The sequence below is a fragment of the Chrysemys picta genome, chromosome 12 (genome assembly GCF_011386835.1).
Source record: "Chrysemys picta bellii isolate R12L10 chromosome 12, ASM1138683v2, whole genome shotgun sequence".
Taxonomy (NCBI): Eukaryota; Metazoa; Chordata; order Testudines; family Emydidae; genus Chrysemys; species Chrysemys picta.
Genome location: NC_088802.1, coordinates 24,014,364 through 24,036,558, shown reverse-complemented (window position 1 = coordinate 24,036,558; position 22,195 = coordinate 24,014,364). Strand labels below are relative to the sequence as shown.

Genomic DNA, 22,195 nt, shown 5'->3' with positions numbered 1-22,195 from the left:
TCAATCTGAGTTATTATCCCAAAATATAAGAAGAGCCAGAGACCTCACTAGGGACTTTGCTATGGCTACTAATTTTATAGGCAAGGGTGTCAGATAGTATGGTGATTGGCTGCAGTATACAATAGATATAGTCCGATCTTATTTACATTGCTGTAAACCTATAGAAACTCCTTTTTTTCTTGAGTCATGTTTGTCTGTATTTTTACTAGTGTAAATACCCACTTCTGCATAAACCTATTGCACAGTATTTTATCATGGAGGCAATAATGTCATCAGATGATAATATTTATAAAAAAAACATAGAATGAAATTGTTACCAAAGGAGAAATATGGACATTTTGTTCTTAGTGAATAACCTCCAACCTATCCATTTACTCAGTGCGCCTTTCATCTCTTTGTTTCTCATGATGTAGATGATTGGATTCATCATTGGTGGCAACACAGAATAGAGAACAGCCACCATGAGATTCAGACCAGATGTTGAGCTGGATTTGGGTTTCAGGTAGGCAAAGGCAGCAGTACAAAAGAACAAGGAGACCACAAAGAGGTGAGGGAGGCAGGTGGAGAAGGCTTTATGTTGGCCCTGCTTAGAGGGGATTCTCAGCACTGCTTTGAAGATCTGAACATATGACACAATTATGAAAACAAAGCAGCTTGAGGCTAAGCACACACTAAAGATGAGAAACCCAACTTCAATGAGGTATGAGTCAGAGCAGGCGAGCTTCAGGAGCTGGGGGATTTCACAGAAGAACTGATCCACCATGTTTCCTCCACAGAAGGACATTGCAAATGTGTTCCCGGTGTGCAGTGCAGAGTAGAGAATACCGCTGATCCAGGCACTGGCTGCCATTTGGACACAAGCTCTCCTGTTCATCACCATTTCATAGTGCAGTGGTTGGCAGATGGCGACGTATCGGTCATACGCCATGACTGTCAGTATGGCAAAATCTGCTGAAACAAAGACCACGACTAGAAAAATTTGAGCGACGCATCCAGAATATGAAATTGATCTGGTGTTCGTTAGGGAATTGGCCATGGATTTGGGGATGGTGACAGAGATGGAGCCAAGGTCTAGGATGGACAGATTCATCAGGAAGAAGTACATTGGGGTGTGAAGGTGGTGGTCGAGGGCTATGGCTGTGATGATGAGAAGGTTCCCGAGCAGGGATATCAGGTAAAGCACTAGAAACACCACAAAGTGTAAAATCTGCAGCTCCCGAACGTCAGAGAATCCCAGGAGAAGAAATTCAGTCACAGCGGTTTCATTGGACATTTTCATCCTCAGTACATCGTGTGATGGCTGTGGAGGGAATGAGAAGGACAATGGTCAGTATTAGAGCAACAGAGGGAATGTCCCTGATTCCCCTTTCCCAGGGGGAGGACGGATAGCTCAGTGGTTTGAGCTGAACCCAGGGTTGTGAGTTCAATCCTTGAGAGGGCCATTTAGGGATCAGGGCAAAAATCTGTCTGGGCATTGGTCCTGCTTTGAGCAGGGGGTTGGACTAGATGACCTCCTGAGGTCCCTTCCAACCCTGATATTGTATGATTCTAATATCTCATTATATGAATATCAAAGGTGCACAGAACTCATCACTTACAATGACAAGGTGTTGTTATTGCTCCCCGCCTTTGACAATCAGTGAGTTCTGTTATCACAGTAGTGTAAATTGTGTCACCTGCTTTAAAGTCAATGGAGCTTCATCACTTTATCCCATCTGAGGATTTTGCCCATGGTGTGGCTTGATAAAATGCAGTACAAAGGGTGGAACAAAGCACACTCCAAATCCAACAATTCTTGCAAAGAAGGTCCCTCCATTGCGACCATCACCAAGCTCACAACTTGAGAATGAAACTCATAAACTAAAATGCTAACACAGCCTTATTCCCACTTTGCAGGGCAATATGACATAGACTAACCCAGAATCATAAGTGGCAGCTCCTCTGTAATGTTTCTACCCCAAGTCCTGTGCTTAGATGGCCAGTTGCCTGCTTCCAATTTGATTTATGGCACAAAATCCCAGAGCTGCACTTCTGCCTGCATGTAACAATGGGCTAGTAGCATCAGTCTGTCATCATTATGTTGTATTGTTTACTCTGTGCAGTGTGGTGCAGGGGCTGTCAGGACACCTGGGTTCTGTACTTGTTTCTGCCAGTGATCTGCTCTGTGACCTTGGGCCAGTCATTTCCCCTCTTTCTGCCTCTGTTTCAACCCCCCCCCCCACCCCCCTCCCCGCTTCTCTGCCGTGTCTACTAGGACTGTAAGGACTGAAATAAAAAAAAATCAGTTTTCAGCTGAAAGTTTTCATTTGCCAAAATCTCGGGGGGGAAATGGATTTAGGGTTTTCAGTGAAAAGTAAAAATGTTCCTCATGGGACGAAAAATTCCAATCAGCAGTAGAAAGAAGAACAGGAGTACTTGTGGCACCTTAGAGACTAACAAATTTATTAGAGCATAAGCTTTCGTGGACTACAGCCCACTTCTTCGGATGGGCTGTAGTCCACGAAAGCTTACGCTCTAATAAATTTGTTAGTCTCTAAGGTGCCACAAGTACTCCTGTTCTTCTTTTTGCGGATACAGACTAACACGGCTGCTACTCTGAAACCAATCAGCAGTAGGTATTTGATTAAACTGATAGTAAAGGTCTTAAGCAGTTCATTTTGTAATTCATATTTATCATCTTAATTTTCCCCTGTATGTTGATCCCATAACACATTTAATTGAAATAGCAAACTTTCTGTACTTGTCTTTATGGATTTTTTCCCAATAGAAGACACATTCAGTCATTCAGTACTAGGATGTTTTGGTCAATATCTGTCTAAAGACCAGAATCTAGAAGCTAATGGCACAGGTATCCGAGAATTCTTTCACCACTCATTCTGCAATTGAACTAGATTCAAACCTGTTGCTCTCTGCAGACGAGCTGTGTGTAGCTGTTTTTGAGCTGCACTGGCATTAAAGGACTGATGCTGTGGGAAGGTGATTTATTCATGTCTATTTCCTAAGGGCTAGAAGGACTCATGCCCTGGAGCCCTGCACAGCTCAGAAGCAGAGACCCAGAGGCAAGGGCACAGAAACAAAGTTGATAAAGCCAGAAGGGCCATTTTGATCCTCTACTCTGACCCCAGCGTAACACAGGGCGTACAATCTCCACAAGGGTACCTGATTCCAGCCAAGCTTCTATGTTATCCGTGGGCCAGAATTAAAAGATGGAGACAGGCACCTACTGGGATTTATCAATACTCCTAAGTGAGCCAGGTGACTAAATCCTATGAACATTCAGTGAGAGTTAGGCACCTGACCTGCTCAGATGCTATTGTAACTCCCCAAAGGCTGCTTTCTCCTTCTTTAGGTGCTTAAACCCTTTGTAATCCTGGTCCTGTGTCTATCTTGTTAACTTCTAAGGCCTGGAAATATGGGTTCTAGTCCCATGTACCTCCAATATGTCCTTTGGCAACACTGAGATAGACTGCCTTTAACTGGTGGTTCAACTCTGAGTCTAGCGGTGCTAGTGTGCATAAAACATAGCCACAGTTTATCAGCTCTGCTGCTTATTCAATTTTTACCTTCCATGAACTATCCCTTTGACACAGAAACAAACCCAGTTTCACAAGAAAAAATGGTTTTGAAATGATGGTATTATTCAACAGGATTAGTGTTCCCCACATGTTTAAAGCTCCATTTCAAATTAGAGATGTTTGGAAATTTAGATATATATTTTTTGTAGTAGTAGGAAAATGAATTTTTGAACTAAACAAAGATGTTCAGGGAAAGTATCTTCTATACTGAGATGTTTGGTTTGGTTTGGTTTGGTTTGGTTTGGTTGAAATCTGCAAATCCCAATATTCTTTGGTTTGCAATGTATAATTTCCAGTTTACAGTAGTTTTTAGCAGAAAATAAATTAGTTTATAGTTGCCAAACCCTGCAAATATTTCTGATGCAAAGTCAAAATTATCCACCTTCTTTTTTTCTGACTGGATCTAGATGTCTGACTAGACAGAGTTAAATCCTTAAAGAGTTCAAATTGTAACTTATATTTAGGTTCTTATATTCTGCTGGAAAGAAATCGGACAGGCTCTAGATGTTTGAATTACAATTCATATATCTATTGTTAAATTGGTCTCTATATTAATACCTTCACATATATAATTGAAAGCAAAAATTGATCCTCCAGCTCCAGGATTCTTTGTTCATCTCTCTCTCATGCCCCCATCACTGTATTATCCAGTGGCAGTTTCCATGTCACTTCGCTGGATTTCCTGAGTCTCTCTGCAGTCCCTTACAGACAGGGATCCACTCCACAGATGAGTGCTCCCTGCTCACTTCTTTGGACAGACTTGGCTGAGAGATGAAGGACTAAATGGGATCAGAGACTGAAAACTCCTCCCAGCTCCTGGCTTGTGCAGGGTTCAGCCATGGTCACAGCCCAGGATGTCCCTGCTCTGAGGCTAAATATTTGAATCCAGTCTCCAAGGCTTTAAGCTCAGCTCTGATCTCATCTCTGGAGCAAACCACCCTGACAACCTGCCCAACTCTAACCTTACAGAGGGAGAACAGCACCGGCACTGGATCTCACATGATGGCAGCATCCCTGGAAGGACCGTTGGCTAAAAAACAAGGCAGGGAAGAAGCCCAAAGCATGTCCCAAGGTGCTTGCAAAATAAAACAGGGATTTCTAACACAGACACATGATCTACAATAGCTAAGAGCCTAGTGGCACCAGAATCTCAGCTGGCCTGGAATAGCCTGTTCCTTCATTAACACCACATAATCACTTCTGGGTGAGCAGAGATGTTTTTTCCCTCCTGCATTGTATCAGCAGCTCATGGAATGCATCCGCTAGAGGAGCCTACAGCTCAGGTTGCCCTGTCTGCTTGAAGTCAGTCACCAAGAGGTACCCAGAGGTGAAGATTTAAAACTAAGGGCCAGGTCATAAGCTTGTGTAAATTGTTACATTTTCATTGAATTCATGGTAATTTGAACTATTTACGTTAACTGGGAATCTGGGCCTTTGATTTCTGTCGTCGGTGGCAATTTAAATCAGCTGGGGATTTAGCCCATTACACAGCTGTAAATCCATATTTTTTGCCTGCCAATCTGATCTGAAGCTGATTCAAAGTTCTGAACCAGTCCGCACTTTCTTAGCTCTTTGCCCCATGGGTTTAATTACAAGAGTAACTTGACGGAGAATGGTTCAATCCCACTAGGGATAGAACCTTGGAGGAATTCTGTGTTGCACAGTTTTCAAGTATCTGATCTTCAACTTCTGTTGAGATGAATGGCCCAGAATCTTTTTCTCTTTCTTTCTTTCTTGCTGTCTCAGCCATTACATTAATATTTCTCTTACTACGGACAGCAATAAACTAAAAAGCTCAGTGGGGACATGTCTTCTAGGAAGTGCACAAAGATCCCCAACCCATTTCTTAAGGCCACTATGAAGCTATCACAAGACAGAAACTTTCAGGCTTATGCCAACATAGTCACCAGCGGCCTGGCGGGGGAATGGTCCCTGTGCACTCCTAGGCAGTGTTGAATGCAAGGCTGGATGTTGATCACTGCAAAAGTCAGGGATGGATGGTTCTGTTTGGCCAAGGATGAAGAGAGGGGCCATTTGTAAAATCTGACAATAGATAATTTTCCACTTGACCAAGCCCTCAGCTGGCATTTTCAAAGCCGCCTTATTTTCAAAGCTGTCCACCTACCACTGACTGTCAGATATCCAATGAACAACAGCCTTTTACTTATATCCTGCTGGGACCAGATTGTTCTGCATGATCTAGAGGTGAGATGGGAGCGGTCCTATAATTTTAAAACCTCAAACTCATGAATGTTTGGTCCTGGGGTCTGTGTTCAGCTCACGTTAAAGAGAGAGGGCCATCTGTAGAACCTATTTCTAGATATGGCTGCAGTTTACAAAGCCCTTCAGTGTCAGGAAGGGCTCAAAAAGAGTGTTTTTGGATCTGTCTCCAGTCTTCTGGGATGATATTGTTAAAGCCTCTTTAGGGGATATCAGACACTCCAGGCTAGATTCACAGAAGGAATTAGGCCCTGATTTTTTAAGGTATTTACGCATGAAGTGGGACTTTCAAAACATCTTTTGATTTCAATCAGATTTAGGTACCTAAATGCTTTTGAAAATCCCACCTGGACACCTTTTAAAATCTTGCCTTTCGGTATTCTAACGCTGAGCATTGCAGCATGTAACTTTTAGGCACTTAGAAAATCACCATGAGTCACAAAGCCGGTGTTCAGTGCCCAGGCTCCCTGTTCAGTGAATGGGGAGAGGTAAACACCTAATGGGATCCACAGTTGCCAGCATGCGGTGTGGAGGCGCCTAACCTAACCAATGGGAGATGATGACAAGATGGGTGTGTGCTAAGCCCCTCCCCCTCACAAAGATTGTTGCCTACGTCGAGCTGGTGGGTGGTGCCTATCCCTGTTTGTGATCCATAACTCCTTGAGTCAGGCACCTATGGTGTTTTCTGTGACAAGGAGAGGGCCCTCCTGTTTAACATTTAGCCCAGTGGTTAGGGTACTTACCTGGCATGGGGAACAACCCCAATACAAGTCCCCCTTCTGCCCGAGGAGGAGAAGGGATTTGAAGGGGATCTCCCACCCAGTGTCCTAATCACTGGGCTGTGGGATATTCCGATGTGGGGCTCCCTCAATCCGTTCAAGCTGTTCAACTTTGGATTAAATAATTAAGATTCTTTGGGTCGGAGAGGAAGAGAGAGAGAGAACATGAGAATTACCCTATAGCCTAGTGGTCAGCGCACTCACCTGGGAGACCCAGTGTCCAGTTCCCCTGCTCCAATAACTCTAATTATTTTTCCAGAGTGGAACAGCTTCAACTGGAGTGACTGTGGGCATCTCACATCAGAATACCCCTAACACTGATGACATGGACAGTGACACTGCATCCTTTCTCTGTGCAAGTCCTTGTCAATGTTGCTCTCTCTCTCTACTCCATTCATCGAAGTGGTGCCGAAAGTCACTGACACCTCAGGTCCCAGAATCCTAATTACTGAAAGAAGCCAGAAGGGGAGAGTAATTGCAATGCACCAATTGTAAGGCTTTAGTTGACTGGGAAAGGAGAGAAATGGAGACAGTGTCAGAGTCTGGCACCGAGTACTTTTGATGAGCTGTTTGTAAATGAGCGATGGAGTAAGATATAGTCATAAAACAATCATTGTTAAATAATGGTTTAATAAGGAGTGCTTATAAGAAAATCATGGTCTGGACATAGACAATCATTAATAGGAAAAGAAGAACAATAATTTCCATAGATTATTCATTATCTAGCTAGCTAATATAATTCACAATCAAATAGAAATCTATCATTATGACTCAATGAAGTTGTGTGTTAAGACAAGGAATGGTCCTGTCTGTCTGTCTATTTAATCACATACTCTGCCTTTGTCTGTCATATATGTAGTGTACACAACCATGCACAAAGATGATATTCTAATACTAATAACTAGCCAACTTCTGAGATCATCTCTCAGCTTAGATGTGAGTAGATCCACACAGGATGGCGTATGGAATACCAGAGCAGTGCACTTACACAGAGTTAGAACAAAATGACCCCAGACAAGAAACTTACACCATTGTTCATGTCACTACTGAGAGTAGCCCAGAGACCTTGGGCCAGAACCTAATCAGTATTAAACTGCATTGGTGCTGGTCTAGCTGTGTTGGGAAATCTGACCCTTACATCTCTGTCATGCTAGCTTTCTCCGGGGTGCTGTCAGCCAAATCTGGATCCTTGTGTATATAAGCTATTGGCCTAATCTTGATCTCCTTGAAGTAAGGGGCTAAACCCCAGTCACTTCCATGGAATCCTGATGTGGCCTTATAATTCTGAGTCAGATTTTCTTTAGGAAAGTCTGGAAAAAGTTTTTCTTTCAAACAGCTTTTCCACCATAGCAAGAATGACAGTTTTTACATATTCATATAGGTTAAAATAATAAAAAGATGCCTAACATCATTAATAATACAATAATCTCCCAACAGTATACACGTAATCATTTCAGCAGGAACTTAGCCATCCAGAAACCTCTTTTGCACTCTTTTATCATTGTGTGCATATCTTTGCCATCATTCAGTTCGCTCAGAAAACCCAATCAAAGAGGTGACATATGACACTCACAAGAGAGGACAAACATTAAAAATCCTATCTTACCAAACACTCAATCTCCTCAGGCTTTTCCACCTTCAAAACCTCCTAAAACAAAGAAACAAACCAAACCACCAACCAACCAGTTGAGCAAAAATCAGCTAAAAATGTGACAAACACACAAATAACCAAACAAACAAACCAAAAACACAAAGAACAAATGCATTGATACCTCAATCTGAGATTTTATCCCAAAATATAAGACAAGCTAGAGACCTCACTACAGACTTTGCTATGGCTACTGATTTTATAGGCGATGGTCTCAGATACTATGGTAAGTGGTGGTAGTACACGATAGATAGATTACGATCTTATTTACATTGCTGTGTAAACATATAGAAACTCCTTTTATTCTTGAGTCATGTTTATCTGTATTTTTACTAGTGGAAATACCCAGTTCTGCATAAACTGACTGCACAGTATTTTCTCATGGAGGCAATAATGTCATCAGTGATTATATTTATATAGAAACAGAATGAAATTGCTATCAAAGGAGAAATATGGACATTTTGTTCTTAGTGATTAACCTCCAACCTATCCATTTACTCTGAGCATCTTTGATCTTTTTCTTTCTCATGCTGTAGATGATCGGATTCATCATTGGTGCAACACAGAATAGAGAAGAGCCACCATGAGATCCAGACCGGATGTTCAGCTGAAGGTGGGTTTCAGGTAGGCAAAGGCAGAAGTACAGAGGAACAACGAGACCACAAAGAGGTGAGGGAGGCAGATAGAGAAGGCTTTACGCCAGCCCTGCTTAGAGGGTATTCTCAGCACTGCTTTGAAGATCTGAACATATGACACAATTATGAAAACAAAGCAGCTTGAGGCTAAGCACATACTAAAGATGAGAAACCCGACTTCAATGAGGTATGAGTCAGAGCAGGCGAGCTTGAGTAGCTGGGGGATTTCACAGAAGAACTGATCCACCATGTTTCCTCCACAGAAAGATATTGTAAATGTGTTCCTGGTGTGCAGTGCAGAGTAGAGAATACCACTGATCCAGGCACTGGCTGCCATTTGGACACAAGCTCTCCTGTTTATTATAGTCTCATAGTGCAGTGATTGGCAGATGGCGACGTATCGGTCATACGCCATGACGGTCAGTATGGCAAAATCTGCTGAAACAAAGAAGATGATGAGAAAAATATGAGCGATGCATCAAGAATACGAAATTGATCTGGTGTTCATTAGGGAATTGGCCATGGATTTGGGGATGGTGACAGAGATGGAGCCGAGGTCTAGGATGGACAGATTCATCAGGAAGAAGTACATGGGGGTGTGAAGGTGGTGGTCAAGGGCTATGGCTGTGATGATCAGAAAGTTTTGCAGCAGGGATATCAGGTAAAGCACTAGAAACACCACAAAGTGTAAAATCTGCAGTTCCGGAATATCAGAGAATCCCAGGAGAAGGAATTTGGTGACGACAGTTTGGTTGGACATTTTCTTCCTCAATACATCATGTGATGGCTGTGGAGGGAATGAGAAGGATAATGGTCAGGATGAGAGCGACAGAGGGAATGTCCCTGATCCCCCTTTACCTAATATCTCATTATATGAACGTCAAAGGTGCACAGAACTCATCACTTACAATGAGTAGGTGTTAGTGCTCCTTGCCTCTGACAATCAATAAGTCACATTACCACACTACTGTAAATTGGGTCAGCTCCTTTAAAGTCAATGGAGGTTCATCACTTTATCCCATTTGAGGATTTTGCCCATGGGGTGGCTTGATAAAATGCAATAAGAAGGATGGAACAAAGCACACTCCAAATCCAACAATTCTTGTAAAGAAGGTCCCTCTATTGTGACCATCAACAAGTTCAAAACTTGGGTATAAAACTGAAACTAAAATTCTAACAGCTGGATTCCCCCTTTGCAGGGCAATATGATGTAGACTCAACCACAATCGTGAATAGCAGCTCATCTGTAATTTTTCTACCCCAAGCTCTATGCCTAGATGGCCGACTCCCTGCTCCCAAATTGATTTATGGCACCAACTCCCAGCAGCACTTCTGCCTGCATCTAACAATGGACTGGTAGTAAACGTTGTATCATTTACTCTCTGCTATGTGGTGCACTGGCTGTCAGGACACCTGGGCTCTGTTCTTGTCTCTGCCAGTGACCTGCTCTGTGACCTTGGACCCGTCATTTACCCTCTTTCTGCCTCTGTTTCAAACCCCCGCCCCTTCTCTGCCGTGTCTACTAGGACTGTAAGGGCTTTCGGAGAGGAGCTCTGGGGCAAATTTTTAAAGGTATTGAGGCACCTAGTGGGATTCTCAACAGCATCAGGGCCCCAACACCCCTTGGAATCAATGAGTTGTGAGCTCCTAGGTGCTTCTGAAAAGCTCACCAGGCACCTAAATACCTTTGGAAATGTAGCCCCATGTCTTACTCTGTTTCTCTTCTGCACACCCATTTACACCATTTATACTCAGCCAGCTGCAGTTTGGAGCTAGGCCAGGAGGTCTGGGTTCTACTCCCTGTGAGATCCTGTATGTCCTTGAATGGTGGCAGGCTAGACAGGCTTTGGCTGCTTGGTTCAACTCTAACCCAGGGTTTAAAGGGGCTCTTCTCTATAAAATATCCTGTGCGCTGCCAACTTTACTGTTTATTCAGTTGTTACCACCTCACAACTATCCCTTTGAAAGAGAAATCATACAGATGTAATAGAATAAATGGGTTTCAAATCAGGCTCTTATCAGGCAATATTAATGTTCCCCAATTCATTTAAAGTTTAAGGCTGGTTGTAAATTTTCAGCTGTGTTCTTTTTAACGGAGATTGGTTTTTCAGCTGAACAACAACAAATCTCAGAATCTGTCTGCTGTTCTCAAAGATTTTGGGATTGTTTTGTAAAAAAATCTTAAAACTTAAATAAAAAACTGTTTTGGTTTTGAGATTTAAAAAAATCAGTTTTTAGCTGAAAATTTTCATTTGCCAATAACTGGGGGAAAATGGATATAAGGTTTTCAGTGAAAAATAAAAAAATTCCTGATGGGAGGAAAAATTCCAATCAGCAGTTGGTATTTGATGAAACTGATAGTAAACTTCTTAAGCAGTTTGTATTGTAATTCATATTTATCATGCTAATTTTCCCCTGTATGTTGATCCCCCAACATATTTAATTGAAATAGCAAACTTCCTGTACTAGTCTTTGAATGTGTCTTCTGTTGGGAAAAAATCCAGTGTCATACAGCACTAGGATGTTTTGGTCAATATCTATCTATAGACCAGAATCTAGAAGCTAATAGCACAGGTATCTGAGAATCCTTTCACCCCTCATTGTGCTATTGAACTAGACTCAAACCTGTTGCTCTCTGCAGACGAGCTGTGTGTGTAGCTGGCTTTGAGCTGCACTGGCATTAAAAGACTGATGCGATGGGAAGGTGATTTATTCATGTCTATTTCCTAAGGGCTAGCAGGACTCATGCCCTGGAACCCAGCACAGCCCAGAAGCAGTGACTCAGAGGCAAGGGTAGAGAAACAAAGGTTTTAAAGCCAAAAGGTGATAAAGCCATTCTGACCCTCTAGTCTGACCCCAGCATAACACAGAGCCTAGGATCTACAGCAGGGTTGCCTGATTCCAGCCCAACTTGTATGTTATCTGTGGGTCAGGATTAAAAGATGGAGACAGGCACCCACTGGGATTTATCAATGCTCCTAAATGAGCCAGGTGGCTAAATCCTATGAACATTCAGTGGGAGTTAGGTACCTGACCTGCTCAGGTGCTATTGTAAATCCCACAAGGCACCTTTCTCCTTCTTTAGGTGCTTAAACCCTTTGTAATCCTAGTCCTGTGTCTATCTTGTTAACTTCCAAGGACTGGAAATATGGGTTCTAGTCCCATTTACCTCCTATATATCCTTTGGCATCACTGAGATAGACTGGCTTTGACTGGTGGGTCAACTCTGAGCCGAAAGCTGCTAGTGTGCAGAAAACAAACTGTGGCTATCAGCTCTGCTGCTTAGTCAAGTTATACCTTCCAGTAACTATCCCTTTGACACAGAAACAAACCCAGTTTCAAGAGAAAAAATGGTTTCGAAAGAATGGTATTATTGAACAGTATTAATGTTCCCCACCCTTGTTCAAAGCTCCATTTCAAATTAGAGATGTTTGGAAATTTAGTGGGGGTTTTTTGGTAATAGTAGGAAAACAAGTTTTCAACTAAACAAAGATGTTCAGGGAATGTATCTCCTATACTCAGATGTTTTGTATTGTTTTGTTGAAATCTGCAAATCCCAATATGCTTTGGTTTGCAACATACAATTTCCAGTTTACAGTAGTTTTTTAGCTGGAAATAAATTTGTTTTTGGTTGCCAAACCCTGCAAACATTTCTGATGCAAAGTCAAAATAATCCACCTTCTTTTTTTCTGACTAAATCTAGATGTCCTAAAGCCTTAAGGAGTTCAAATTGTAACTTATATTTAGGTTGTTATATTCTGCTGGAACGAAATCTGACAGGCTCTAGATGTTTGATAATAAAAAAGTCTTAAAGAGTCTGAATTACAATTTATGTATCTATTATTAAACTTGTCTCTATATTAATACCTTTACATATATAATTGAAAGCAAAAATTTAGTCTGTTCGCCGTTTTGGAATTTTCCCCAGCTTCCGATGCATTTGATCCTCCAGCGCCAGGATTCTTTGGTCATCTCTCTGTCATGCCCCCATCACTGTATTTTCCAGTGGCAGTTTCCATGACCCTTCACTGGATTTCCTGAGTCTCTCTGCAGCCCCTAGCAGACAGGGATCCACTCCACAGGTGGGTGCTCCCTGCTCACCTCCTTGGACAGGCTTGGCTGAGAGACGAAGAACTAAATGGAATCAGAGACCGAAAACTCCTCCCAGTTCTAGAGCTGATCCTGGCTTGTGCAGGGTTCAGACATGGTCACAGCCCAGGATGTCCCTGCTCTGGGGCTAAATAGCTGAATCCATTCTCGAAGGCTTTAAGCCCAGCTCTGATCTCACCTCCGGAGCAAACCATCCTGACAACTTGCCCGACTCTAACCCCACAGAGGGAGAACAGCACCCATCCTGGATCTCACATGATAGCAACATCCCTGGAAGGACCCTTGGCTAAAATCCAGGCAGGGCAGAGGGCCAAAGCATGTCCCAAGGTGTTTACAAAATAAAACATGGATTTCTAACACAGACACATGATCTACAATAGCCAAGATCCTAGCGGCACCAGAAGGGACTTCGGGGGCGGGGGGGGGGAGGGGTGACAGGAGGCTTCCCAGGGGCTGGTGATCCCCTAGAATGAGGCACTGAAGTGACTGGCTCAGGATCCCGACAGGCTCAGGGGTGTGGAATGTCCCAGAGCCCAGCCGTGTTCAGGGTCCAGTGGGCACAGACAAAGCTGGGCTGGGAGCAGTGAACGGGGAGGGGAGCAGGGATGTGTTGGCTCCAGCCAGTCACAGAGGAAGCTGCTTCCCTCGCAGCCTGGGGTTCCTGCTCCCCGGAGCCCTGAGATCCTGGCCCTGCAGCCGACACCGACTGTGCAACCTCCATCAGCTGGGACAGACACCCAGCTTGGCCCCTTCGACTGCCCCCTGCTGGGTGGTGGGTGGGAAGAGAGGAGCGGTGCGGGTAGGATGAAAGGGCCAGTTCAAAAATCACAGCCCGAGCTCACTGAACCTTCCCAATCCCCATCTCCTCTGCCTTAGTTTCTTCTGTCCCTCCTCGCGGTCAGGTTTCTGCATTTGCCCCCGGTCTCCGCGCTGGGGTTGTGGGGAGGGGTTTGGACGGGGGCAGCTCACGCTCAGCCTTTGTGACAGGGTCACACTCTTGTGAGTGAGTCTCACTCACTGAGCAGCAAACCACTGACCCAAACTCCCACTGGGCTGTGCTCAGAGCAGACGAGGGGCCCGTAGGATTCAGCTTGTTACCCAGTAACACACGGCCCAGGTCAGACCACAGCAGCCAGACCAGCCCCTCCTCCAGCTCAGAAAGCTCAGCCAGCCTTTTCTAATGGGGGTGGGGCAGTGCTGAGCGGTGGCCACATAACGCAGCCCTCACATGTCCCAGGAGAGAGGCACAGACACGTCCTCCGTTACCACTCTGTGCAGCACCCAGCACGATGGGCCCAGTCCAGGCCTCACAGCACCTGGCTCAGTGACACCCATTAACTCAGCCATGGAGGGGTCAGGATGTCAGAGTGACGGGGCCTGGTCAGATACCTGGACAAGTACCAGCAGGTGGCTGTAAGTAGCAGGCAAACTGCCCAGCACTGAGCACATCAGCCTCCAGCTATCAAACAGCTCCAAGCTGGTCAGCTGGGTCCATGCGTGTCCTGGGGTCCCAGGCCCTGACCAGATCCCCAGGCACAACACAGCTGAATGTCCCAGTAGAATCCACTCACCTTCGAATCTCTTCAGCGCCTCCCTCATGTCAAGGGAAATTTTATACACAGTCTTCAGGTCAGTAGAAACTGCTTCTGGTTCCTGGAGTTTCACATTCTCACTCCTATGAAGAAAACGTCCCATCATCACTCAGCTGCTCTGTACACACATCATCCTAGAACCACCACCCAGAATATAAGAGCAATGAAAATGGGAAACACACCTGCTCAATGTGCTTTTCACATCCTGAAAGGAAAAGGAGAATCAATGTTCTGTACTAACACAATATGCATAAAACGGAAGGAGTCTCACTCTGGGCATCAAACTTCCATCTAGAAAATAGATCAACCCTCCCAGGCACGACTGTTTTGTGGTAAAATCTCATACACCATTTTGCATTAACACTTGTTTCATTTATGTAGGCGAGACTGGAATTTAGCTAAAGGGTTCTCCCTTCTAGGGACCCAACCCATCAGTATCTGTATTTATCGCCTGTGTTGTGTCCAGTGTTCTGAGCTAAACCCATCCCTGTTCTGACTCCAGTATCATTTTTGTATCATCCATTTAATCTCCCACGGCCTCACTGGGTCTCCATGAGGAGAATTCCCTTCTAACGAACTGCGATTTTTTGGAACTGATGGAGCCCTTAGCCGGATGTTCTGTTTGTCAGTAAACCACAGAACACATTTACTCTAATTGTTGGGATCCAGACCCAGGGATCCGAGTTATAATTCTGGATGGGTGGAGAATTTTGATGCCGTCTCACCTTTAGCAGCTCAAAAACTGGTTGCTGACACTTCTCTATCTCTGCGATCAGCTCCTGCAGAAAGGAGCTTTGCTGGGAGAGTTTGGTGACATTTTCTTGTAGTCTCTGCAGAGTCTTCCTCTCCTTCTCCTCCTGGCTCTGCAGAAGCAGCTGCTCCTCCTCTCTCAGCAGTGTGTGCAGTTTCTTAAATTCACCTGCAATCATCTCGCTCTTATTCTTCACTTTGCTCTGGAGATAGAAAAATAGGAAAGACGCAGAGAAAAGTGAGCCAGATGCTGCGTTACACAGGCTAGGCCTCTGTCCATGAAGCAGGGGATATTAGACCAGTATCAGATTTGTAAGTGTAACCCTTCTGCCCATCTAAGTTGGCAGCAACAAGGGCCGGGTTCTGTATCTAGGGGTTCCGTTTCAATAACGCAATGCAAAACCGGCTCGAGCCCCCACCCAGTGACCTGGGACAATTACATACCACCCCCTGGGCGCCTCTAAGAGGCAATACTTCCCCTCTCGCAAGCACGGAGTCTGAGTGTAACAGAAAATGTTTAATAACATGAGGTAAACGACATGAGCATTAAATTGGAAAAACAACCAAACAGGCTTCATGAGCAAAAAACCCACCCCAGCAAATTGGGCTGTGTCCTTTCCCTTTGGTTCTTGAAACCAGCAAACCAAGAATCACCAAAGTCCCAAAAGTCCAACAACCCCAAAGTCTCTTGGGTCCAGCAACCCAAGGATCACCAAAGTCCCAAAAGTCCAACAACCCCCCAAAGTCTCTGTCCCTGGTCAGTGCAGCCCCAGAGTTCAAGCGGGGGGGGGGGAAGGCACGCAGGGTGTTAAGGGACACCTTACGTGATCCGAGGCCGACCGGCTGCCTCTCCGTGGGGTTCCGCCGCAGCCTTCTCCATGAGCCGCTCCACTCCACCAGCTGTCCCGTGAGCTGCTCCCGCCGTCCATGAACTGCTCTGGCAGCTGCTCTGCTCTGCTCACCGACCTGTGAGCCGCTCAGCTCTGCTCCACTTCAGCTGTTCCTTGGACTGCTCCCACAAGGCTCCGCTCTGCTCGCTGCTTCTCCAGCCGCTCCGCCCTGCTCACTGACCTGTGAGTCGCTCAGCTCCGCTCCAATCATCCCCATGAGGCTCCACTCTGCTAGCTGCTCCACCAGCCGCTTAGCAATATAGCTTCAGGCTCCCCCACTAGTTAACACAGCCTCAGTGATCTCAGCTCTTGGTAACTGTAGCTCTTTTGTGATTTCAGCTCTTAGCAATTTCAGCTCATAGTAGGGGAGCCCCAGTGCTAGTGCACCATTGGCCCAAAGTGAATTTGAATTCAGCTCAGCAGCCTGTAACTAGACTCCTAATGGAATCAAAGTTAGCTCTGACATTCAACAGTGGAGAGAGGAGGTAGTGCAATTGGTGTTTCAAACCCTCAAAGAGGGCCCATACCATCAGGTATAAATACCTGTCCACATCCTCTCTCCATTCACTGGGTTTTGTAACCCATGCCCCTTGTCAAGCAAGTGCTACTTAGGTAATGGTGAAGGACTCACTCAGTCCTTCTGTCATTCAACAGTTCCACTGGCCTTGATTCACAGAATCAGGGTAACAAAACTTTATTCTTCCAGCCCTAATAATAGAGAAACTGGGGATCCCACACCAGCCAAAGTAACCACTTTGAGTTGCTGTTGTTTCATGCCAGGCGAGTGGGTGTGCCTATGCAAACCAGATCAGCCCCTGGAGTTCTTTTCCACACTCGCCATAATTCACCACCAGATGTCAGGGTAGAGCTCATCCTGACTCTGCTTACATCAGGATATTTACTTTTTGGGGAAATGTACCATAAAGGGTTTGTTTTAGTTCAGAATTAATAAGGGAGTTCCATAGTGAGGTTGTCTAGGGTGCTTTGTAAAGCTGAAGTATGTTATCGCAGGTGGCATGGGATGGACACAGTGGAGTGGGCAGAAATCAAGGGAACAGGAGAGCTTTACACGAGGCTTCCCAGGGCGTCCATGGCGGGATTTGGGTGCCAAGTGTTGGGTCCTCAGACACCAAGAGGAGCCGTCGCAGCGGGTTGTGGGTGATGCTCCTTCTCTGACAACCTGCTCCCAGGGCTGCAAAGTTCAGGACATTGGGTGCCATCCTGAGGCTCACATGGGTGTTGGGCACCCAGGGCATTGTCAGGGCTGGCTTTGGCCTCACCCAGCCTGGCAGAGTGCCCCATGCCCATGTGACCAGTGCCCCTGGGATCGCAGCCTTTAGGGAGCCCTCTAGGCTCACAGAGCAGCGGGTTGGCTGATGCCAGCTGTGTCCCCACCTGCCCTCTGAAAGGAGCCGTGGGAACGATGCTGAACTGGTGCTGATCCTGGCTGGGGGAGGGGCTGGCTGCTCTGCACTAGCCTCTCTAGCTCCCCTGCAGCTCAGCACAGAGGTGCTCGGTGACCCTGGGGGGAGCCTGCCCCCCAGCGAGACTCGGGCCACAGTGATGTTGGGGAAAGTCCCTCTTACTCTCCCTGAGATGCCAACATGGCCAGGGGCTTCAGCAGCTTCCCCCGCCCCTGTTCCCTGCCCCAGAGCCCTCCTCCCTGAAACCCCAGTACGTGAGCACCAGCCCTTCCCCACACCAGTCTGTGCCTTGTGCTGACCCCCCTCCCCCCCCATCTTCCCTGTGCAGGGCTCTAACCCGTCTGTCTGTCCGGCTCCCTGTGTGGTGGGGGAGGGGCTGTGCTCAGTGTCTGTCTGAAGAGGCAGCTGCTTGAGCACTGTAACTTTCACCTCCTGCCTCTGGCCCGGCTAACCTGAGCCCCCAGCACAGCCTCCAGCACCCCTGGGCCCATCTGCCAATGGGCTTTGGACACTGACTCATCCGCTAGACCACCCCAATCCTGCCCCTGGGAGCGCTGCAGCCATGGGGCACTCAGACAACTTGGGTACAGCCCTGACAAGATCCAGCTCCCTCAGGAGCCCCTGCTGGCACCTGCCCCAGGCTTTGTGCCTGTGGCCTGGACCCTGCAAAGGGTCATGGGCCTGCAGCCTCCTTCCCCTCCTGCCCCCTGGGAGCTGATGAGTTACAGCTAATTCGAGTGGCTCAGCGTTATCGTATCCCTAACATCTCCCACCATCAGACATGGACAGCACATCCTTCATGGGGCCTGTCACTTCCCGGCCCTGCTCCCGCCCATGGGGATACCCCCCACCTGGCTCAGGCCCATGACAGCCCCTCTGAGTGGGTGACTGGCAGCCCCTGCTGGGCCTCATCTCACAGTCGCTGGGGCTGCAGTTACTCTGCCGAGTGACACTGATCATTGGCTGATGTAGGAAGTAACTCGCTCTCACGGGGCAATAATCAATGGTTTCAGAACCACCCCAGTAACTGTCCCAAGGGGCAGCCATCTCCAGGGCACTGGCTGGACACTTTGCTGGACACATTCAAACCTGGGTGTTAATTGTTATCCACCTAAATCCCTACTGTCTGAGGAACTGAGCTCCAACTGCTTCAGGTGCAGCAGTGGGAGCTGCTGCGGTTCTGTCCTCTGGAAACCAGCCCACTTCCGCTGGGCTCTAAATATGGCTTCAGATGCAGAACCAGAGGCACCCAGCTCTGAGCATTTCTGCTCTTGTAAATGGCCATTTTTATCTGAATAGTGGGATGCAAGTAGATGCAGACTCCTCTGTAACTGGCCACATCTTCTACTCCCGGAGGGAATTCTTCATCACTGCAGACAAACAAAATTCATGTGTCCTGCAGAATTTTTTTCTACAGAAAATACGTTTCTGCACAAGAAGTGCTGCAGTTACACTTTTTCCCACCAGAGGCTGCTGTGGTACAAGAATAGCCAGCAGCATGAACTCAAGCTTGCTGTTCTGGCACCACAGCATTCTCTGGTGGGGAAAAGGCGGAACTGCAGCACTTCTGGAGCAGAATGTATTTTCTGTGGGGAAAAAAATTCTGTGCGTGCCCAGTGGTGCAGAATTCCACCAGGATTAGAAGTTTATCACAGCACCCTGCCTGTGGAGCCAAGTTAGGACAGAGTGGGGCACACAGAGCCATAGGTGCCAGCTTTTTCCTTTGCCCGGTGGTGACAGCAATGCCCCTCTGCCATGTACATTGGCCAAACCAAACAGTCTCTACATAAAAGAATAAGTGGACACAAATCAGACATTAGGAATGGTAACACACAAAAGCAAGTCGGAGAACACTTCAATTTCCCTGGACATTCAATAACAGATTTACAAGTAGCCATCCTTCAACCAAAATAACCGTCAAAAACAGACTTCAAAGAGAAACTGCAGAGCTACAATTCATTTGCAAACTTAACATCATTAATTTGGGTTTGAATAGGGACTGGGAGTGGCTGGCTCACCACAAAAACAATTTTCCCTCTCTTGGTATTGACACCTCCTCATCTATTATTGGGAGTGGACCACATCCACCCTGACTGAATTGGCCTTGTCAACACTGGTTCTCCACTTGTAAGGTAACTCCCTTCTCTTCATGGGCCAGTATATTTATGCCTGTATCTGTAATTTTCACTCCACGCATCTGAAGAAATGGCTTTTTTACCCACGAAAGCTTATGCCCAAATAAATCTGTTAGTCTTTAAGGTGCCACCAGACTCCTCGCAGCTGAGAAATGGGTTCAGTGTTACTGCTATTGCATCACATTGGCTGCCTGGTTGCAGCTGTGTAATGTGAACTGGCCACTGAGCTGTAATTTAGCTACCGCAGGCCCTGATGCTCCCTGGCAGCCAGATGCAGGGTGTTAACTATTTAAATAATGAGCAGAAAGAAAATAAATCCTCAGCACTGACAGCGGGGCGTGTGTGTAACATTTATTCACAGTTTGGACCCCATCTGAGAGAGATTGGCCCTTGGAGCAGCTCCTTTCCCATTAACAGCCTTGTGCCACCACAGCAATTGCTGATGGGTGGAAGAAATGAGAGCTGTCACGCTGTCTGATGTGGCTCACAACTGAGAGTGCTAATCTCAGGTCAGACTGTCAGAAAACAGAGCAGACACTCCTAACTGCTGCCATGTTCATTTCACCAAACCAGTAACAAGCGTGAACTCCTGGATCACTATCCCAGTCTTACCATGGAGTCATAGAGAGTCCCCTGAGGCTCACCAGCCTGTCTTGCCACCCAGACAAACTGCACTTTGTGATAGTCATCGCTATACCAAATATCACATCATATTATGTTACTCCCAAACCAAAGGGTCAGTCACTTACCCCAGGTCAATGGATACTTCCTATCTCCCACCAACGACAACACTGGCAGCCAATTTCTCTAGTAAACTAACTAAGGGCTTATTAGCTAAGAAAAAGAATTTGAGTTATTGAGAGGTTAAAGCAGGTAAAGTACATTAACAGGTGAGACAAAATTTGTGAGTCCAAAATGATAGCGGAGATGTAGTAATCTGCTAGGGTTCCAAAAGTCTTTCAGGGTTACCCAGAATAACTCTGGGGATCTCTATCCACTCGCTCAGTATTTCCCCTTACTGCAATCCAAAATGGTTAAGAGATGCTGGATACTTTTTTTGAATCCATATTTATAGCTCTTTTACCTAGAGAGCCGTGGGTTTCTTCTTCTGAATCAGTGAGGAATGAATCTTTGACCTCTGAGCATTACACCAACCAACAACCACTTGCTTTAAGGCTAGCCTCGTCTTCATTTGCATTCCCCAAGGCTTCATCTGCTTTTCATGGGTTATTTAGCTGCAAGTAAATACACAGTGTAAATGTAATGACAGGGGTATATGCAGTGTACATGTAGGATAACAGCAAACAACAATCTTTCATTAGTTTTCATGAAGTTGCCACATCAAACATCTTTTCATCTTAACACTAACACACACTTTAATTTAGGCTTATCTAGTTACTGGGGCATAGATAATGGAAAGGTGATGTAATAATAAACAGCAGGATTTAGACAAGCAATAAAAAATACACTTAGTATCTCTGTTTTGATCTCTATCTGCACAAGTGAATTGGCCTGAATACATATTGATACCCATAACTCTTTTTTTTTATATTCATACGCAAGTGAATTTTTACTATGATTTGAGTTGGTCTGTCAGCATCACAAGAGCAACATGTTTCATATACTTTCATTGCTTTCTAATATTAGTTACCAACTGGAAGCAAGAAGGAAGATCAGCACCATGCCGATTGAGTTGCATAAAAAGGACTCGGTGTAAATGAGAATTGGGCTCCGTGTTTTTTTTAAAATAAACTTGCCTTTTACAGAAGAGTACAGAAATGAACTCATTTCGCTTTTCTTTTTGCATTTATAAAACTCTAAAAACAGATAAAGCCTTTAAAATAAACCTGTACCAAAAATATCATTTGGGTTCAGGTTCCTTAATCTCCAAAATGCAGCCTGGAGCAAGTATCTATGCCTGAAAGGTACGATCCTAATGGCTGAGATGTATAAAATAGAACTGTTACAAAGCCTTTAACCATAGCTGCACTGTTGTGCAATGAAGCTGAAACAATACATATTTCCATAAATTCACCCTTTCAAAATAGGCAAAGTGAGATGTATAATAATAGCTATTGCACTAGTTTTAATTATGAATTAAATTGTTACAGATGTTGGAACTCTTGCAGCCTAACATGTTATAGATAAAAAACATTAATAACTTTCAAGCCATTTGTGGCTTATTTAATATTAATATCAGAGTGTGAAAGAAAACAATGCTTAGTGCGCATGAACGCTCCATCTTAGCTTTATGATTCAGGTCTTTTCAATAACAAATACACCCCCCCACACGTGGATTAAGAAAATAAAACATGAATAATTACTGTGAAATACCTGTTAAAACTGTGCTATTGCTACTGAAAATGTCATTTTATACAGCAATACAAATGTAAAATAAAATATGCGTGAATAATGATAATACTCACCATCAGGGGCA

General features: G+C 45.3%; 3 protein-coding genes across 3 annotated transcripts in view; all 3 read right to left on the bottom strand.

Moving 5' to 3' along the window:
* The window catches only part of LOC135974464 (maestro heat-like repeat-containing protein family member 1), a 936,803-nt gene that overhangs the window by 511,040 nt on the left and 403,568 nt on the right, over positions 1-22,195 (bottom strand). The window lies entirely within an intron of this gene.
* On the bottom strand, positions 314-1,279 carry LOC101937405 (olfactory receptor 14A16-like). The gene has a single exon (XM_005310282.2). It carries the CDS (start codon positions 1,277-1,279, stop codon positions 314-316), a length of 966 nt encoding a protein of 321 aa, XP_005310339.2.
* On the bottom strand, positions 7,185-20,993 carry LOC135974757 (E3 ubiquitin-protein ligase TRIM11-like). The gene is made up of 5 exons (XM_065563282.1): positions 20,843-20,993; positions 15,285-15,512; positions 14,742-14,764; positions 14,539-14,642; positions 7,185-9,644 (listed from the first exon to the last, which is right to left on the bottom strand). The coding sequence occupies exons 2-5, from the start codon at positions 15,486-15,488 to the stop codon at positions 9,634-9,636; spliced, it is 342 nt and encodes a 113-aa protein (XP_065419354.1). The 5' UTR covers positions 15,489-15,512; positions 20,843-20,993; the 3' UTR covers positions 7,185-9,633.